The following is a 15281-nucleotide window of genomic DNA, read 5'->3' as shown; positions in this document are numbered from 1 at the left end:
TAAGTGAAATAAGCCATACAGAGAAAGACAGATACCATATGGTTTCACTCTTATGTGGATCCTGAGAAACTTAACAGAAACCCATGGGGGAGGGGAAGGGAAAAAAAAAAAAAAAAAGAGGTTAGAGTGGGAGAGAGCCAAAGCATAAGAGACTGTTAAAAACTGAGAACAAACTGAGGGTTGATGGGGGGTGGGAGGGAGGGGAGGGTGGGTGATGGGTATTGAAGAGGGCACCTTTTGGGATGAACACTGGGTATTGTATGGAAACCGATTTGACAATAAATTTCATATATTAAAAAAATAAAAAATAAAAGCTGCTTTGATGGAAAAAAAAAATAAAAAAAAAAAGAGGAAATTTTGGGGGTGCCTGGCTGGTTCAGTCAGTAGAGCATGCAACTCTATCTCAGGGTTGTGAGTTCAAGCCCCACGTTGAGCATAGAGCGTATTTTAAAAAATATATAGCAAATTTTGAATAGGGCAACAGATTCCTCCTCCCCCTGCAAATTTTCAAAAATGACCAGAAAGGGGGCACGTAGGTGGCTCAGTCAGTTGAGCGTCCAGCTCTTGGATATCAGCTCAGGTCATGATCCCAGGGTCGTGAGATTGAGTCCTGTGTTGGGCTCCACACTAAGCCTGGAGCCTGCTTAAGATTCTCTCTCTCTCTCTCTCTCTCTCTCTCTCTCTCTCTCTCTCTGTCTCGCAAATTAAAAAAAAAAAGATTCAGGAATGGATGGAAACAATTCTGAAGTAAAAGCCCACTTGTAACTGATGGTTTATTAGGCACGATCTGATTTTTTTTTTTTTTTTTTTTTTTTTTTTAAACCCAGTTTGACTGCAGTTCTTTTGCTGGTCTTAATGAGTCGTGTCTGAAAAGGATTGTCTTCCCAAGAGCTTAGCTGTTTCTGGAAGAGAGGAAATAATGGTGGTAGGGGATGGGGAGCAGGAAGGAGAAAGTAAGCACGGTTACTTTTTGAAATTGTGAGAAAATTGGAAAGGCAGAGTCAGTTCCATGATGTGTAATTACACGTTTATAGGTGGATTCTGAGGAGCCAGTCTTTGAAGCTGTCATCAACTGGGTGAAGCACGCCAAAAAGGAGCGAGAAGAATCCTTACCTGACCTGCTGCAGTACGTCCGGATGCCCCTGCTGACCCCCAGGTACATCACAGACGTCATAGATGCTGAGGTAAGTCAGGCAAAACACACGGGATCGAAAACCATGAGTATCTCTTGTAGCTTAGTATTACGTACTTCAAATTGGTTATTCACCGTAGGCACAGAGTCTCCTGGTTAGCGTCTCTAGGAGTGCCAGAGAGGATGGTGCTAGGTGGTCTCCAGATAATTGGTTGGCAAGTTATCCTTCTGGAAATGAAAATCTATGGTTTAATTTTCTGTTTTCTTGTCTTTTTGTTTGCTGTGCCCCTGTGTTTCACGTAAGCAACATCAGATGACAAATGTTGTCCCCTTCTCCATCAAACATAAATTGTTCCAAATTGCCCCGAAAAAGATGCTTTGCTTATCAAATGTCTTTATTTTTGACCTCCTGTGAAACCCAACACCAAAGTAATTTGATGCATTCTTATATGAATTTAGGTTATACTGTGTGTATTTATTTATTTTTATTTATTTATTTGTTTGTTTTTTTACGGTGTTTATTTATAAAAGCGTTTCTCCAACCCAAGCTCTTTGTGTGTGGTATGTTTTCACCGTATGTATCACCTGTTTACCTAGACTGTACTTTGGGCAAACACTGCTGTTTAGCACATAGGTAAAGCCCAGGTCAGTGAATGCATTCCTTCCTCTGGCCCAGCCTCAGACCTCTTTGGGAGTTAACTACAAACACAGTTTTCCAGTTCACATTAGAAAAGTTGCAGGCTGATTAGTGTCACATGTCAAACTCACTTTCTCATATTTGTAATTTCTTTCTAACAATTCATATTGCCGTTGTGTCTATTTCCTTATTTTGTGGTTCACAGCCCAGCCTCTCGAGTCAGATTCAGGAGACTGAAATCCTATATTCACCACTCACCCTGGAGTGGGGGAACCTGGCCTCACTCCCCTTCTCCCTCTGAGCTCCTCTAGGGCTCCTCACTGGCTGAGCCGAGCCAGAAGTCAGAGGGCATGGGGACCCTACGACGTAGTTCACGTAGGCCAGTCTTCTAAGCCAGAGAGTAGAGTGAAGAAGGATGTGGAGTAAATTAGGATACGAAGGAGAGCTGCCCAGTACAGAGCTCCATCAGGGGAGACCTAGGCATCGTGACAGTGTTGTGAACATTTGGGAAATTATTTCAGACAAGATTTACTTCTTCCTGTCATCCCAGGAATTAACAGTAGCCTTCTGGTTTTCCCTTAAAATTTTTGTTAGCTATTACATACTTGTGTTTGTGTAATCACTGGAAGGATGTACAGACAAACTAATTAAAATAGTTACTGCCCAGTGCCGAGGTAGATAGGGAATACTTCTCAGTATATCTTTTTATGTCGTTTGATTTTTGAACCATGTAATAATATACTGTCTATTAAAAATTTTTTTTTAATCATTTCTGGAAACCAGCAGCGTAGTTATTACCAGCAGCCCTCTTGGAACCACAGGGCTTTAGAAACTGGTTTTCTATATCAAGAAGTGAATTCTTATGTGTGCCATTTATACTCGTAATATTAAAGACGTGACCCCTGTGGCTCACTTTACTGCCTGCTGTATTTCAGCCTTTCATCCGCTGTAGTTTACAGTGCAGGGATCTAGTTGATGAAGCAAAGAAGTTTCATCTGAGACCTGAACTGCGAAGTCAGATGCAGGGACCCAGGACGAGGGCTCGTCTAGGTAAGCTGGCATCTTGGCAGAAGGAGGGATATTTTTCAGCTACCCCTTGCCAGGTGGCATGATGTAGTTGAAAAGAACATTCTGTAAGAAATACAAAGACCTGTTTTTAACCTTTTAGAAAGAGTGTCACCTTGGACAAGTCACTTTGCCACCCTGAGCTCTACTATAAACCAAGGATACCTTCCCTATCTATTTCCCGTAACTATTTGGAGGATTAAATGGAATCGAGTGTGTAAAAGCACCTTCTAAATTGTCAAATATTATGCAGGTTATGATTTCAAGATATTTGGAGTCTTGTGAATTAGAAATTATTTCAAATACCAAGTAGTAGTTTTCTCATTCTGGATGAAAAGAGGAAGGAAAGGCAGCAGCATAGTATAAAGTTCAGGAGTGACATGTAGTACTTAAGGACCTGGAGCCTGGACTCCGGAGCCGGTGTGGGTGCAGATCCCAGCTTACCACTTACTAGGTGTATTAACTTTGGCAAGAAACTTAACCTCCCTGTGCGTCAGTTGCCTCCTCTGTAAAGTGGGCATCATCACAGCTCCCGCCTCAGAGGTCGTTCTGAAGAGTAAATGAAGTAATGGACGTAAAAGGGTTAAAAGAGTTCTTGGCACATAACAAGCGCTGTGCACATTAGCTGTTGTTTTAGCAAGGAGGCTTAGGTGCAGATCTCAGCCCCACCAATGACAGGCTGTATGGCCTTGGGTAAGGTATCAGTTTGTCTGAGCCTGTGCTTCTGCCTCTAAAGTGAGGGTCCGAGCATCTTACCTCACTGTTGTGACGGAGATTAAACAGGATAGTGTATGTAAGATGCCTGACATTTTAGCCGACGGGTGGTAGGACTCAGATATCACCTTATTTCTGTTTCCTATCCTCCCTATTTTGCTGTTGTAGGTTATAAATGATATATGGGGTGGCATTTTGTTTTTGTTGCTTTCTGTTTTTCCCCTGACTGTGGACTCAGGCCTGCCAAGGTATTAAATTATAATTAAGCTGTTCACTGATTGCTTTAAGTAGAATGATGATTTGTCTCCTATACATATGCTTTTAATTTAAATCCAAGTTAGTTAACATCTTGTAATAATGTTTCAACGTCCCCTATATTTTTGATGGCATAAGTACCATATGTCAACATAGAAATTTTAGAAACACAGAGAAGCAAAAAATAAATAAAAATCATCCATAATCCTACCACCCAGAGATGTTGCTTTGTTTGGGGTTTTGTTTTGTTTTTTTTTAAGGGGACTCAGAGAAGAAGTAGTAAATGATACTGTTCTAATTCCTGCAGGATAACAACATGTGGTCTGTATCTCATACTATATACAGGGATACGTACTAATCAACAAGACAGATTGAAGGACTAAGCATGAAAAACCATGGTAATATTAGAAGTTAGAGGAAAATATTTGTATAACTTTTGGGTGGGAGCCTTTTTTTTTTTTTCTATTTTTAGTTGTGGTAAAATTTACCATCTTAACCATTTTCAAGTGTACAGTTCAGTGATGCCTGGGGGGCTCAGTCGGTTAGGTGTCCAACTCTTGATTTTGGTTCAGGTCATGATCTCACAGTTTATGGGTTTGAGCCTTGCATCGGGCTCTTTGCTGATCTGCAGAACCTGCTTGGGATTCTCTCCCTCTCTCTCTGCCCCTGCCCCCTCTCAAAAATAAATAAACGTTTAATGTATATATATATTTTTTCACATTGTTCTACAACCAATCTCTAGAACTCTTTTCATCTTACAAAACTAAAAAGTCCATACCCAGATGGTAGCCGTGCTTGTGGTGAGTGCAGCATAATGTATAGATAGAGTTGTCAAATCACTATTTGTGCACCTGAAACTCATGTAGCATTGTGTGTGAACTGTCCTCAAAAAAAAAAAAAATAAAAAAAAAAAAAACCAAAAAAAAAAAAAAAAAAAACACCCCAGGAACCATATAAATCAATAAGAAAAAAACCAACACAATAGAAAATTGGCATGAAAGACTTCTAGTAGCCCACTGAAGCTGAAATACAAGCGAACAATGAACATTTGAAAATATAGTTCATTACCAGGTCTAGAAATGAAGGTTAGAACAAGGTATTTTTTAAGTCTGTTTGTTTGTTTATTTTTGAGGGAGACAGAGAGTGCAAGCAGGGAAGGGGCAGAGAAAGAAGGGCACAGAAGGTCCAAAGCGGGCTGTGTGCTGACAGCAGAGAGCCCCATTCGGGGCTCGAAGTCATGAACCATGAGATCATGACCTGAGCTGAAGTCAGCACTTAACTGACTGAGCCACCCAGGCGCCCCTTAGAATAAGATATTTATTGAAGTGGAAGATATTAAAAATATTTCCGGGCGCCCGAGTGGCTCAGTCACTGGAGTATCTGACTCTTAATTTTGGCTCAGGTCATGATCTCAAAGTTCGTGGGATTGAGCCCTACATCGGGCTGCACTGAGAGTGCAGAGCCTGCTTGGTGTTGCAAACTATGAGTCTGGAGTTCTCTCTTTTCCAGCAAGAGAGCGGATGCAGAATTGAATACAAAAGAGGCTATTGCCCGGGAGGAGACAAGAGCCCCTAACAGGGCTTTCATCTCCGTATTTATTGAGCGCTCAAGATCTTGCACGTGGTGAACGTGAAGAAAACAATCAGATAGTAATCATTAGCTTGTGTGGGTAAGAAGCAAAGGGTCTGGGGGAGCAAGTGGAGTTTGTTAGCAAGGTACATTGGCACTAGATGGGAAGTAATTTCCTGCAGGTGATATAACAAGCTGCTCCTGATCCCATTACAGAATCTTGCTAGCTAACCTTAGGCGCTTTCACCCTGTGGTGGTGACTTTCCACCCTAAGCTCTTTTCTAACCCATTTATGTGAGTAGAACCTATTCCCCCCCCAGCTTGGGATTCTCTGTCCCTCCCTTCCTCTCTCTCTCTCTCTCTCTCTCTCTCTCTCTCTCTCTCTGTCTCTCAAAATAAACTTTTTTTTTTTTAAAGTGAATACTCTTTATGTCCCATCTGGGAATCTGTACTATAGAAATATTTCCAGGATGGGTGGCTCAGTTGGTTAAGCATCCAGCTTCTGGTGCATCCAACTTCTGTTGAGATCATGATCTCTCTGCTTGTGAGTTAAAGCTCTGCATCAGGCTCTGTGCTGACATCTCGGAGCCTGCAGCCTGCTTCGGATTCTGTGTCCCCCTCTCTCTGCCCCTCCCCAGCTCACATTCTCTCTCTCTCTCTCTCTCTCTCTCTCTCAAAAATAAATAAAACGTTTTTTAAAAAAAAAAAAAAAAAAAAAAGAAATATTTCCAGGAAAAAAGGGAAACAACCTGAATTCCATCTGAAGAAGAATGAATGGTTGACTGAATTATAGCACAACTGAAGCATAGAATATTATGAAACTATTAAAAGCATTGAGTCAGACATGTGTAGCTGGACAGAGTAACTGGGTATATACTAAGTTGGGGGTACTTTTCATTGGGGAAAAAAAGGCAAAAACTCCTGTATATGTACTATATATGTATATGTTTTCATGATTATAAACAAAGGATATGTATGCAAGGATAAACACCTTTAACAAGATGGGATTGCAGGGGAATATTTTTACCGTTGCTTTATTTATATACTTCTGTGTTATTGCCATGTGTGGTTACCTTTGTTATTTAAAAAATAATAAAAATAGATATTCTTTCAATATTATGTGAGCCAGTATATAGTGGAAATCATCTGGTACAAAGAAAAGACACTTTGCTTCCTTTGATTTCGACTCCCAATGCTATTACTCTAGTAACTTGCTTTTTGAATCTGGACAAGTCCTTTAACTTCTCTGGATTACCATTTCTTCTGTATATCAGGGGAGTTAAATTCAAACCACTGAGGTTCTTTCCAATACAGAAGATAACATTTCTTTTTTGCAGAGCCAGAAGTGTCCCAGAGAGTACTCAATAGCACTTCCTAGCTGCTTGTTAAATTGAACTAAAGCCAATGAAAATTTGTGTGAACCAGCAAACCAGAAGACTTTTTGGAGATACATTTTCTGCATTTCTCTGTACTGGCAGGAGAAGGTGCCCGCCTGCTTAGAGAACTTGCTTATTGCCCTGATCTTGAAAGATTAGGATTCTACATGCCCTTATAATTTTGAGGTTATTTTTCAGAAGTTCCAGAAAAGAAATTCTGAAGCCATTTCCAATTCCCTTTTTTTTTTTTAATGTTTATTTATTTAGTTTGATAGCAAGAAAGAAGAGAGGCAGAGAGACAGGAGAGAGAGAATCCCAAGCAGCTCCGTGCTGTCAGTGTAGAGCCCTATCAGGGCTCAGACGCATGAACCGTGAGATCATGACCTGAGCCAAAACCAAGAGTTGGCCGCTTAACCAACTGAGCCACCCAGGCACTCCAACTAGATTCTTTTTTTTTTTTTAATTTATTTTTAAGAGCGCGTGTGCGCACGCGCGTGCACACACACACACACACACACACACACGAGTGGGGGAAGGGCAGAGAGGCAGGAAGAAAGAGAATCCCGAGCAGGCTCTGCACTGTCAGCTCAGAGCCCGACTCAGGGCTTGATCCCAGAAACTGAGACCATGACCTGAGCCGAACTCAAGACTCGGATGCTTAACCGACTGAGCCACCCACGAGCCCCTCTTCTTATTTTAGCATCTCCTTATCAGCGCCTTAGGAAGTAAATTGTTCCTGCCTATCATGTCTTCTGCCCATCTCTATTCATAGAGGTTGCTAAACCAGCTACCAGGATAACTCTTCTGCATACAGCATAAGGAAATTAAATTTACAGCTACATAAAAATAGCTTGCCAAATCATGTGTGAGGATTCTCTTTTAGTTATTTACCTCTTAGCCATTACTTTCTCACAGAAGACATAATGGAAATTGCAATTCCTAATTTGTCACAGTCTCCTTTTCTGAGCTAAAGATCAATACGTATGGCAGTGTAGTCTCTGAACCGTGTTATTTTAGCAAGCTTGCAGTCTGTCTGCTGTATTCCTCTAACATCACACCACAGCACACACACAACTCCTAATCCCTCCCCCCACAAATAATGACCATGGCATTGTCAAGATGCCTCAGTTTTACTAATGTGCTTTTTCACACTGTTTCTGTCAGGTGTTTTATTGATTGATTGATTGATTATGTATTGATTTTGAGAGAGAGCGTGAACCGAGTACGGACAGAGAGGGAGAGATAATCCCAAGCAGGCTCTGTGCTGTCAGCACGGAGCCTGACATGGGGCTCAACTTCACAGACTGTGAGACCATGACCTGAGCCAAAACCAAGAGCAGCCAGGCACCAGCCAGGCACTCCCTGTCAGGTGTTTTAGACCTATCTTCCTCGTTGGAAAGATAAAAATCTAACAAGTCCCTCCCACCCCCATTCATTGGCAAAGAACAAACAGGCTTTTTTCCAGTCAATCCTTAGACTAGCTCTTTTCACATTAGTTAGATTGTTAAAGTAGTGGTCCCCAAGTTAGGGTCCGAAGACATTAGAACACTGGAGTTCTTCCAGGAGAGGAAGACTTTCTAGGCAAAAGCAATACAAGAAACCACAAAGGAAAAGGTAGTGTATTTGACTAAATGAAAATGCGCAACATTATAAGACACATTAGGAAAATAGATTTGCTACAACCACAGCAAAGGGTTAAATTTATTTGTATGTGAAGAGCTCAGTAAAAATGCATGGGAGGAACGCTAAAGACTTGAGTGTTCAGTTTACAGAGGGGGAGGTACAATTGACTACTAAATATAAGGGGGGAAATGCGACATAATCACTAATAGAGTCTTATTAGTAATAAAGTAAGAATTAAAACAATAAATACAATTTTTTGCCTACCATAGCACCAGAGATTAAAAAAAAAAACAATATCCAGCTACAGAAAGTAGAATGAATTGGCATATATATGAATTGGCCTTATATGTTGGTGGCCATATAAATTGTTTTAAGCCTCAGAAAGTAATTTTATAATTTTTATTAAAAGGTTTTTTTTTTTTTTTTTTTTTTTTTTTTTTTAAGTTCATGTTCTTCACTCTAGCAACCTCCCAATGCTGTATTAAGAAAATAACTGGGGGTGCCTGAGTGGCTCAGTTGGTTGAGCATCTGACTTTGGCTCAGGGCATGATTTCACGGCTCCTGGGTTCAAGCCCCATGTCGGGCTCTGTGCTGACAGCTCAGAGCCTGGAACCTGCTTGGGATTCTGTGTCTCCCTCTCTCTCTGCCCCTCCCCTGCTCTCACTCTCTTTCTTTCCCTCTCAAAAATAAATAAACATTAGTTTAAAAAAAAAAAGAAAAGAACTGGCGGGGCACCTGGGTGGCTCAGTCAGTTAAGCGTCTGACTTTGGCTCGGGTCATGATCTCACAGTTCGTGGGTTCGAGCCCTGCATCAGGCTCTGTGCTGACAACTTAGAGCCTGGTGCCTGCTTCAGATTCTGTGTCCCCCTCTCTGCCCCACCCATGCTTGTGCTCTTATCTCTCTCTGCCTTTCAAAAATGAGTAAACATTAAAAAAAGAAAGAAAACTGGCATTTCGGGGCACCTGCATGGCTCTGTTGGTTAAGTGAACAAGTCTTGGTTTCAGATCAGGTGATGGTCTCACAGTTCGAGGGATCAAGCCCTGAGTTGGGCTCAGAGCTGACAGTGCAGAGCCTACTTGGGATTCATTTTCTCTCTCTCTCTCTCTGCCTCTCCCCTGCTCACACATGCACTCTGTCTTTCCCTCTCTCAAAAATAAAAATAAACATTTTTTTTTTGGAAAAAAAAAAAAAGCTACACAGTCTAAATAAAGACTAAACTCCTATCTGTTCAGGGGCGCCTGGGTGGCTCAGTCAGTTGAGTATCCGACTTCAGCTCAGGTCATGATCTCATGCTTTGTGAGTTGAGCCCCACGTTGGGCTCTGTGCTGACAGCTCAGAGCCTGGAGCCTGCTTCGGATTCTGTGCCTCCCTCTCTCCCTACTCCTCCCCTGTTCACACTCTGCCTCTCTCTCTCTCTCTCTCTCTCTCTCTCTCTCTCTCTCTCTCTCAAAAATAAACATTAAAAAAAAATTAAGATTATATCTGTTCAGTGTGAAAACACTGGTGCTCTCATACTTACCAAAGCTCTGTTGGTACTTACATGTAACTCCAGCAGTACCAGCAAGTTCATTACTTAGATGCAGCTTGGTGTAGACAGTGTTTCAAACCACAAGACCTGGGGCGCCTGGGTGGCTTAGTGGGTTAAGCGTCCGACTTGGCTCAGGTCATGATCTCATGGTCCATGAGTTCGAGCCCCACATTGGGCTCTGTGCTGACAGCTCGGAGCCTGGAGCCTGCTTCCGATTCTGTCTGTCTGTCTGTCTGTCTGTCTCTCTCTCTCTCCACCCCCCCCACTCATGCTCTGTCTCTCTCTGTCTCAAAAATAAATAAACATTAAAGAAAACAACAAACCCAGGGGTTCCTGGGTGGCTCAGTTGGTTGGGCATCCAACTTCAGCTCAGATCGTGATCTCACAGTCCGTGAGTTTGAGCCCTGTGTTGGGCTCTGTGCTGACGGTTCGGAGCCTGGAGCCTGCTTCAGATTCTGTGTCTCCCTCTCTCTCTGTGCCTCCCCTGCTCATGCTCTGTTTCTCTCTGTCTCAAAAATAAATAAAAACATTTAAAACACACACACACACAAGAGCTGTCATGGGAAAATAATGAAGAGTCCTTCATGACAAAGACGTTTGGAACCAATGGTCTAGGACCCCAGACATTTAGAACCATAAAATCCCTGAGTGCCTCTTGCTGATATATTTGTCCAAGTTCCACTGTAAACATATAGTTCCCAGCATGTTTATGGAGAAACTTTCAGCTAAGAGGAAGCACTGTCAATTTTCTGGGTTTTGTAACATAATCTAAGTATTTCTTACCTGTTTCTATGTCCCATCCTTCAGAAGCTGCCTGAGTGAAATATTATCAAGGAAGTGGTTTTTTCCCCTAGGCTTTTTTTTTTTTTTAAGCATTTGAGGAACTTAGAATTTAATGAAACTCAGAACTCATTTTTATGAGTATGTTCTTTGTTTAAAAATGCCTTTTTTTAAAATACATAATTTGTTGTCAAATTGGTTTCCATACAACACCCAGTGCTCATCCCAACAGGTGCCCTCTGTGCCCATCACCCACTTTCTCCTCTCCCCCATCAGCAACCCTCTCCCACCAACCCTCAGTTTGTTTTCAGTGCTTAAAGAGATGCTTATGGTTTGCCTCCTTCCCTCTCTGTAACTCCCCCCACCCCCCGACCATGGTCTTCTGTTAAGTTTCTCAGGGTCCACATATGAGTGAAAACATATGGTATCTGTTTTGCCTGACTTATTTCATTTAGCATAATACTAGGCTTTTGTTTTCTTTGTTTCTGGGAATTACATAAAGCAACAGGAATTACAGCTGAAAATCAGTGGGAATTTTTTAAATGCGCAAAGCATAGAAAATGCCTCTCAGTTGTTGTGGAGTATGTTCATTGTGTTAGCCATACAGATGTCATCCACTAGTATCCTATTTACCTACAGAGGGAAACGTGTGTGAATAGAATTGTTTTTGCCTTCTCTATTCAAATCAGAGGGAGAGAAGCAGTACTGTAAGAAAGGGGTAAATAGGGGAATAGTGCTGCCAAGGAAGAAACAAATACTTTGTGGTCCTGGCCTCTTCCAGCTTGAAGGAATTTTATGCACAAATAAAATAAGCATAATATGAAAAGACTCTTTGTTCAAAGGCTTTGATTTTCTGAAAGGAGCTGACTGCTGAGACTTGCTTACTGGCTCACCTTGGAAAAGGGTCCATTTAACTTTATTTGGCAAGTATACAAGACAGGTGTCCTCTTAAATGAGGTTAAACTTCATGGTTTATGTGTGGGATAGTAAGAAAAATTTCAAACATATACAGAAACAAAAATATAATGATTTTCTGTACCCATCACCCAGTTTCAACAGTTATCAACTCATGGCCTATTTTGAAAGAAATCTCAGGATATAATTCCATCCATATATATTATGCTTTTTTTTTTTTTTCAACGTTTTTTGTTTTTTTGTTTTTTTGTTTTTTTTTAATTTATTTTTGGGACAGAGAGAGACAGAGCATGAACGGGGGAGGGGCAGAGAGAGAGGGAGACACAGAATCGGAAACAGGCTCCAGGCTCCGAGCCATCAGCCCAGAGCCTGACGCGGGGCTCGAACTCACGGACCGCGAGATCGTGACCTGGCTGAAGTCGGACGCTTAACCGACTGCGCCACCCAGGCGCCCCTATATTATGCTTTTATACGTATCACTGAAAGAAGGAGCTTTTTAAAAATATATCGGGGCTCCTGGGTGGCTCAGTCAGTTAGGTGTCAGACTTCAGCTCAGGTCATGATCTCACCGCTTATGAGTTCGAGCCCCGCATCAGGCTCTGTGCTGACAGTTCAGAGCCTGGAGCCTGCCTGGGTTCTGTGTCTGTCTCTCTCTGCCCCTCCTTCCCTCCTCCCGCCCTCAAAAATATAAATAAACATTAAAAAAAATTTTAGATGTATCTAAAACACCATTATCACCCTTAAACACAACCAGTTCTTTATTTTCATCAGATAAAAATACCTGTTAGTATTTCCCTAGTTTTTGCTTTTGAACACTTAAGTTTCTCCAATCAGGATCCAGACAAGGTCCACATGTTACATTGAGTTCTTGTCTCTCTTTATCTCTTAAAAAAATTTTTTTTAACGCTTGTTTTATTTTTGAGAGACAGACACAGATTGCGAGAGGGGGAGGGGCAGAGAGGGAGAGAGACACAGAATCTGAAGCAGGCTCCAGGCTCCGAGCCATCAGCACAGAGCCCGATGCGGGGCTTGAACTCACAAACTGTGAGATCATGACCTGAGCTGAAGTCAGCCGCTTAAGCGACTGAGCCACCCAGGCGCCCCTAGTCTCTTTTAATCCATAGGCTTTTCCCTCCTACTTTGGTTTTTCCTTGTAATTTATTTAAGAAACCAAGATGTTGGGCTTCTAGAATTTCCCACATTCTGGATTTTGCTGATTGTATCCATGTAGTGTCATTTAGTGTGTTCTTCTGTCCCCTGTATTATCTGTAAACTGGTGATTACACTAGAATCTTGGTAAGTTTCAAGATTTGGGTTCAGTTTTTTAGGAAGAATACTTCATAGGTGATGGTTGTATACTTCCTATTTAGCATTATAAAGTAGTATTTTTGCTTTCACCTAATGATTACAGCAGCCACTGATGATAATTGTCAGAGCCATTACTTCATCAGGGATGCATCTGTTTTTGGCAGTTTAAAGGCACTCCATTTGTGGGACGCCTGGATGGCTTAGTTGGTTAAATATTCGACTCTTGATTTGGCCCATGATCTTGCAGTTCGTAGGTTGGAGCCCTGCGCCATCAGCCTGGAGCCTGCTTGGAATTCTCTCTCTCTCCCTTTCTTTTTTCCCCTTCCCTGCTCATGTGTACACACATATTCTCTCTCTCTCTCTCTCTCTAAATACATTTTTTAAAAAGAAAGAAATGTATTCCATTTACTCTTTAAAGTCCAGTTATTTATAATAGTGCCTTGGGCTCTCAAATGTCTTCCTAGTAATTGAATCATACAAAACGCTCCATTCTTTCCATGCACTTCAGTAGGGCACATTTACAGAGGATTTTCTCAAAAGACTTTGCTCTTTGAAAAGAGGCAAAGGAGGAGATATTTAATACAAGAAGACTTTACGGGAGAGAGTAAGATATAAAGGACATCAAAATATCTTCTTTGGGAAAACAGAGAAAAAGACTTTCTTTAAAAGCCTGCTGTTATGATGGTGCACCTGGGTGGCTTGGTCAGTTAAGTGTCTGACTCTTGATTTCGGCTCAGGTCATGATCTCACAGTTTGTGGCTTCGAGCCCCACATTGGGCTCTGCACTGACAGTGTGGAGCCTGCTTGGGATTCTGTCTGCCTCTCCCCTGCTCACTCTCTGTCTTTCAAAATAAAGAAACAAACATTTAAGGGGGAAAAAAACCTGTTACGATTCCCTGGCAGTTGTGATGAATTAGTAGGGAACATGGTCATATAGTTGGCTACATTGGAAAAATAAAAGTTCATGGAAGAGAATTTTAAAAATCTATTACTTGGAGGGCACCTGGGTGGCTCAGTAGGTTAAGCGTCTGACTTCGGCTCAGGTCATGATCTCATGGTTCATGAGTTCCAGCCCCGTGTCGGGCTCTGTGCTGACAGCTCAAAGCCTGGAGCCTGCTTCACATTCTGTGTCTCCCTCTGTCTCTGCCCCTCCCCACTCATGCTCTGTCTCCCAAAAATAAAAACATTTTTAAAATTACAAAAAAAAGCCTACCACTTGGTCCTTAAACCACAACTTTCCACTTTCTTGAGACAAGGTTAGTAGGAGAATGTTATTTCCCCATTGCAAAAAACTCCCATTTTGAGTTTTACAGCCTGAGAAGGGCAGGGAGCTCCTTTAGCCCCCTGCCTGCACTCAGAACCTCATTTATTATGTCAGCCAGAGGCATGTAGATAGGTTGGAATGGTGTGGTGTGTTCAAGTTTGCCTTCTGGAGTTTTTTTTTAATTTTTTTTTTTTTAACGTTTATTTATTTTTGAGACAGAGAGAGACAGAGCATGAATGGGGGAGGGTCAGAGAGAGGGAGACACAGAATCTGAAACAGGCTCCGGGCTCTGAGCTGTCAGCACAGGGGCCCGATGCGGGGCTCGAACTCACGGACCGCGAGATCGTGACCTGAGCCGAAGTCGGCGCTCAACCAATTGAGCCACCCAGGCGCCTCTGCCTTCTGGAATTTAATGTTGTCCTGAAATTTTAATTTCAGAGGTCCAGATCCTCAAGAGCTAGAGCCTCAGAAAGAAGTAATTTCCTGTTAGGTAGCCTTATGATGAGTGTCCTATTTCAGATTGCTTCTCTGGGCCACATAAAACAAAATCCTACAACTGTTTCTACTTATGTTTCCCTATGAGTAGTTTCCCAGCTTGGGATGGTGACGTAACCTATCTTTTTCTCTCTTTGTCCTCAGGAGCCAATGAAGTGCTTCTGGTGGTTGGGGGCTTTGGAAGCCAGCAGTCTCCCATCGACGTGGTAGAGAAATATGACCCCAAGACTCAGGAGTGGAGCTTTTTGCCAGTGAGTAATGGTGGAGCCAGTCATTGGGAAAGAGTTTAAATGTCCTCAGTCCCTGACTCTAGATCATATGTAATCCAGCCCTAAAAGTAGCAAAGCCTAGTAATAGTAAGATGCTCCTTACAATAGTGTCATGTACATGGTAGGTTCAAAATCAATTAATCAAGCCATCGTTACTGACCATTTGATTAGAAGATTAGACTTCAGAAATATCAATGCCCCCCGTTCCAAAAGAGGAGAAATATCAATGGCCCTGTGTGAAATTAAACTTACCTGACCCACCACTATTTCAGCACCTTCCTGAGCTGTCCGTGTCACTCCCAGCATGCTCCATTGTCATGCTCTGTTAAGCTGAACTCTGTTAAATTATG

The 15281-nt window shown here is 42.0% G+C and overlaps 1 protein-coding gene across 4 annotated transcripts in view; it reads left to right on the top strand.

The window, feature by feature from the left end:
- Positions 1-15281, top strand: part of KLHL12 (kelch like family member 12) — a 33635-nt gene that overhangs the window by 15451 nt on the left and 2903 nt on the right. For all 4 annotated transcript variants that reach the window (XM_042976059.1, XM_042976060.1, XM_042976061.1 and 1 more), the window contains exons 5-7: positions 1035-1184; positions 2705-2819; positions 14807-14913. In XM_042976059.1, coding sequence (XP_042831993.1) covers positions 1035-1184; positions 2705-2819; positions 14807-14913 — 372 coding nt within the window. The remainder of the gene's footprint in view (positions 1-1034; positions 1185-2704; positions 2820-14806; positions 14914-15281) is intronic.

The sequence above is a fragment of the Panthera tigris genome, chromosome F3 (assembly GCF_018350195.1).
Source record: "Panthera tigris isolate Pti1 chromosome F3, P.tigris_Pti1_mat1.1, whole genome shotgun sequence".
NCBI classification, from domain to species: Eukaryota; Metazoa; Chordata; class Mammalia; order Carnivora; family Felidae; genus Panthera; species Panthera tigris.
This window is presented reverse-complemented; position numbering and strand designations above follow the sequence as displayed.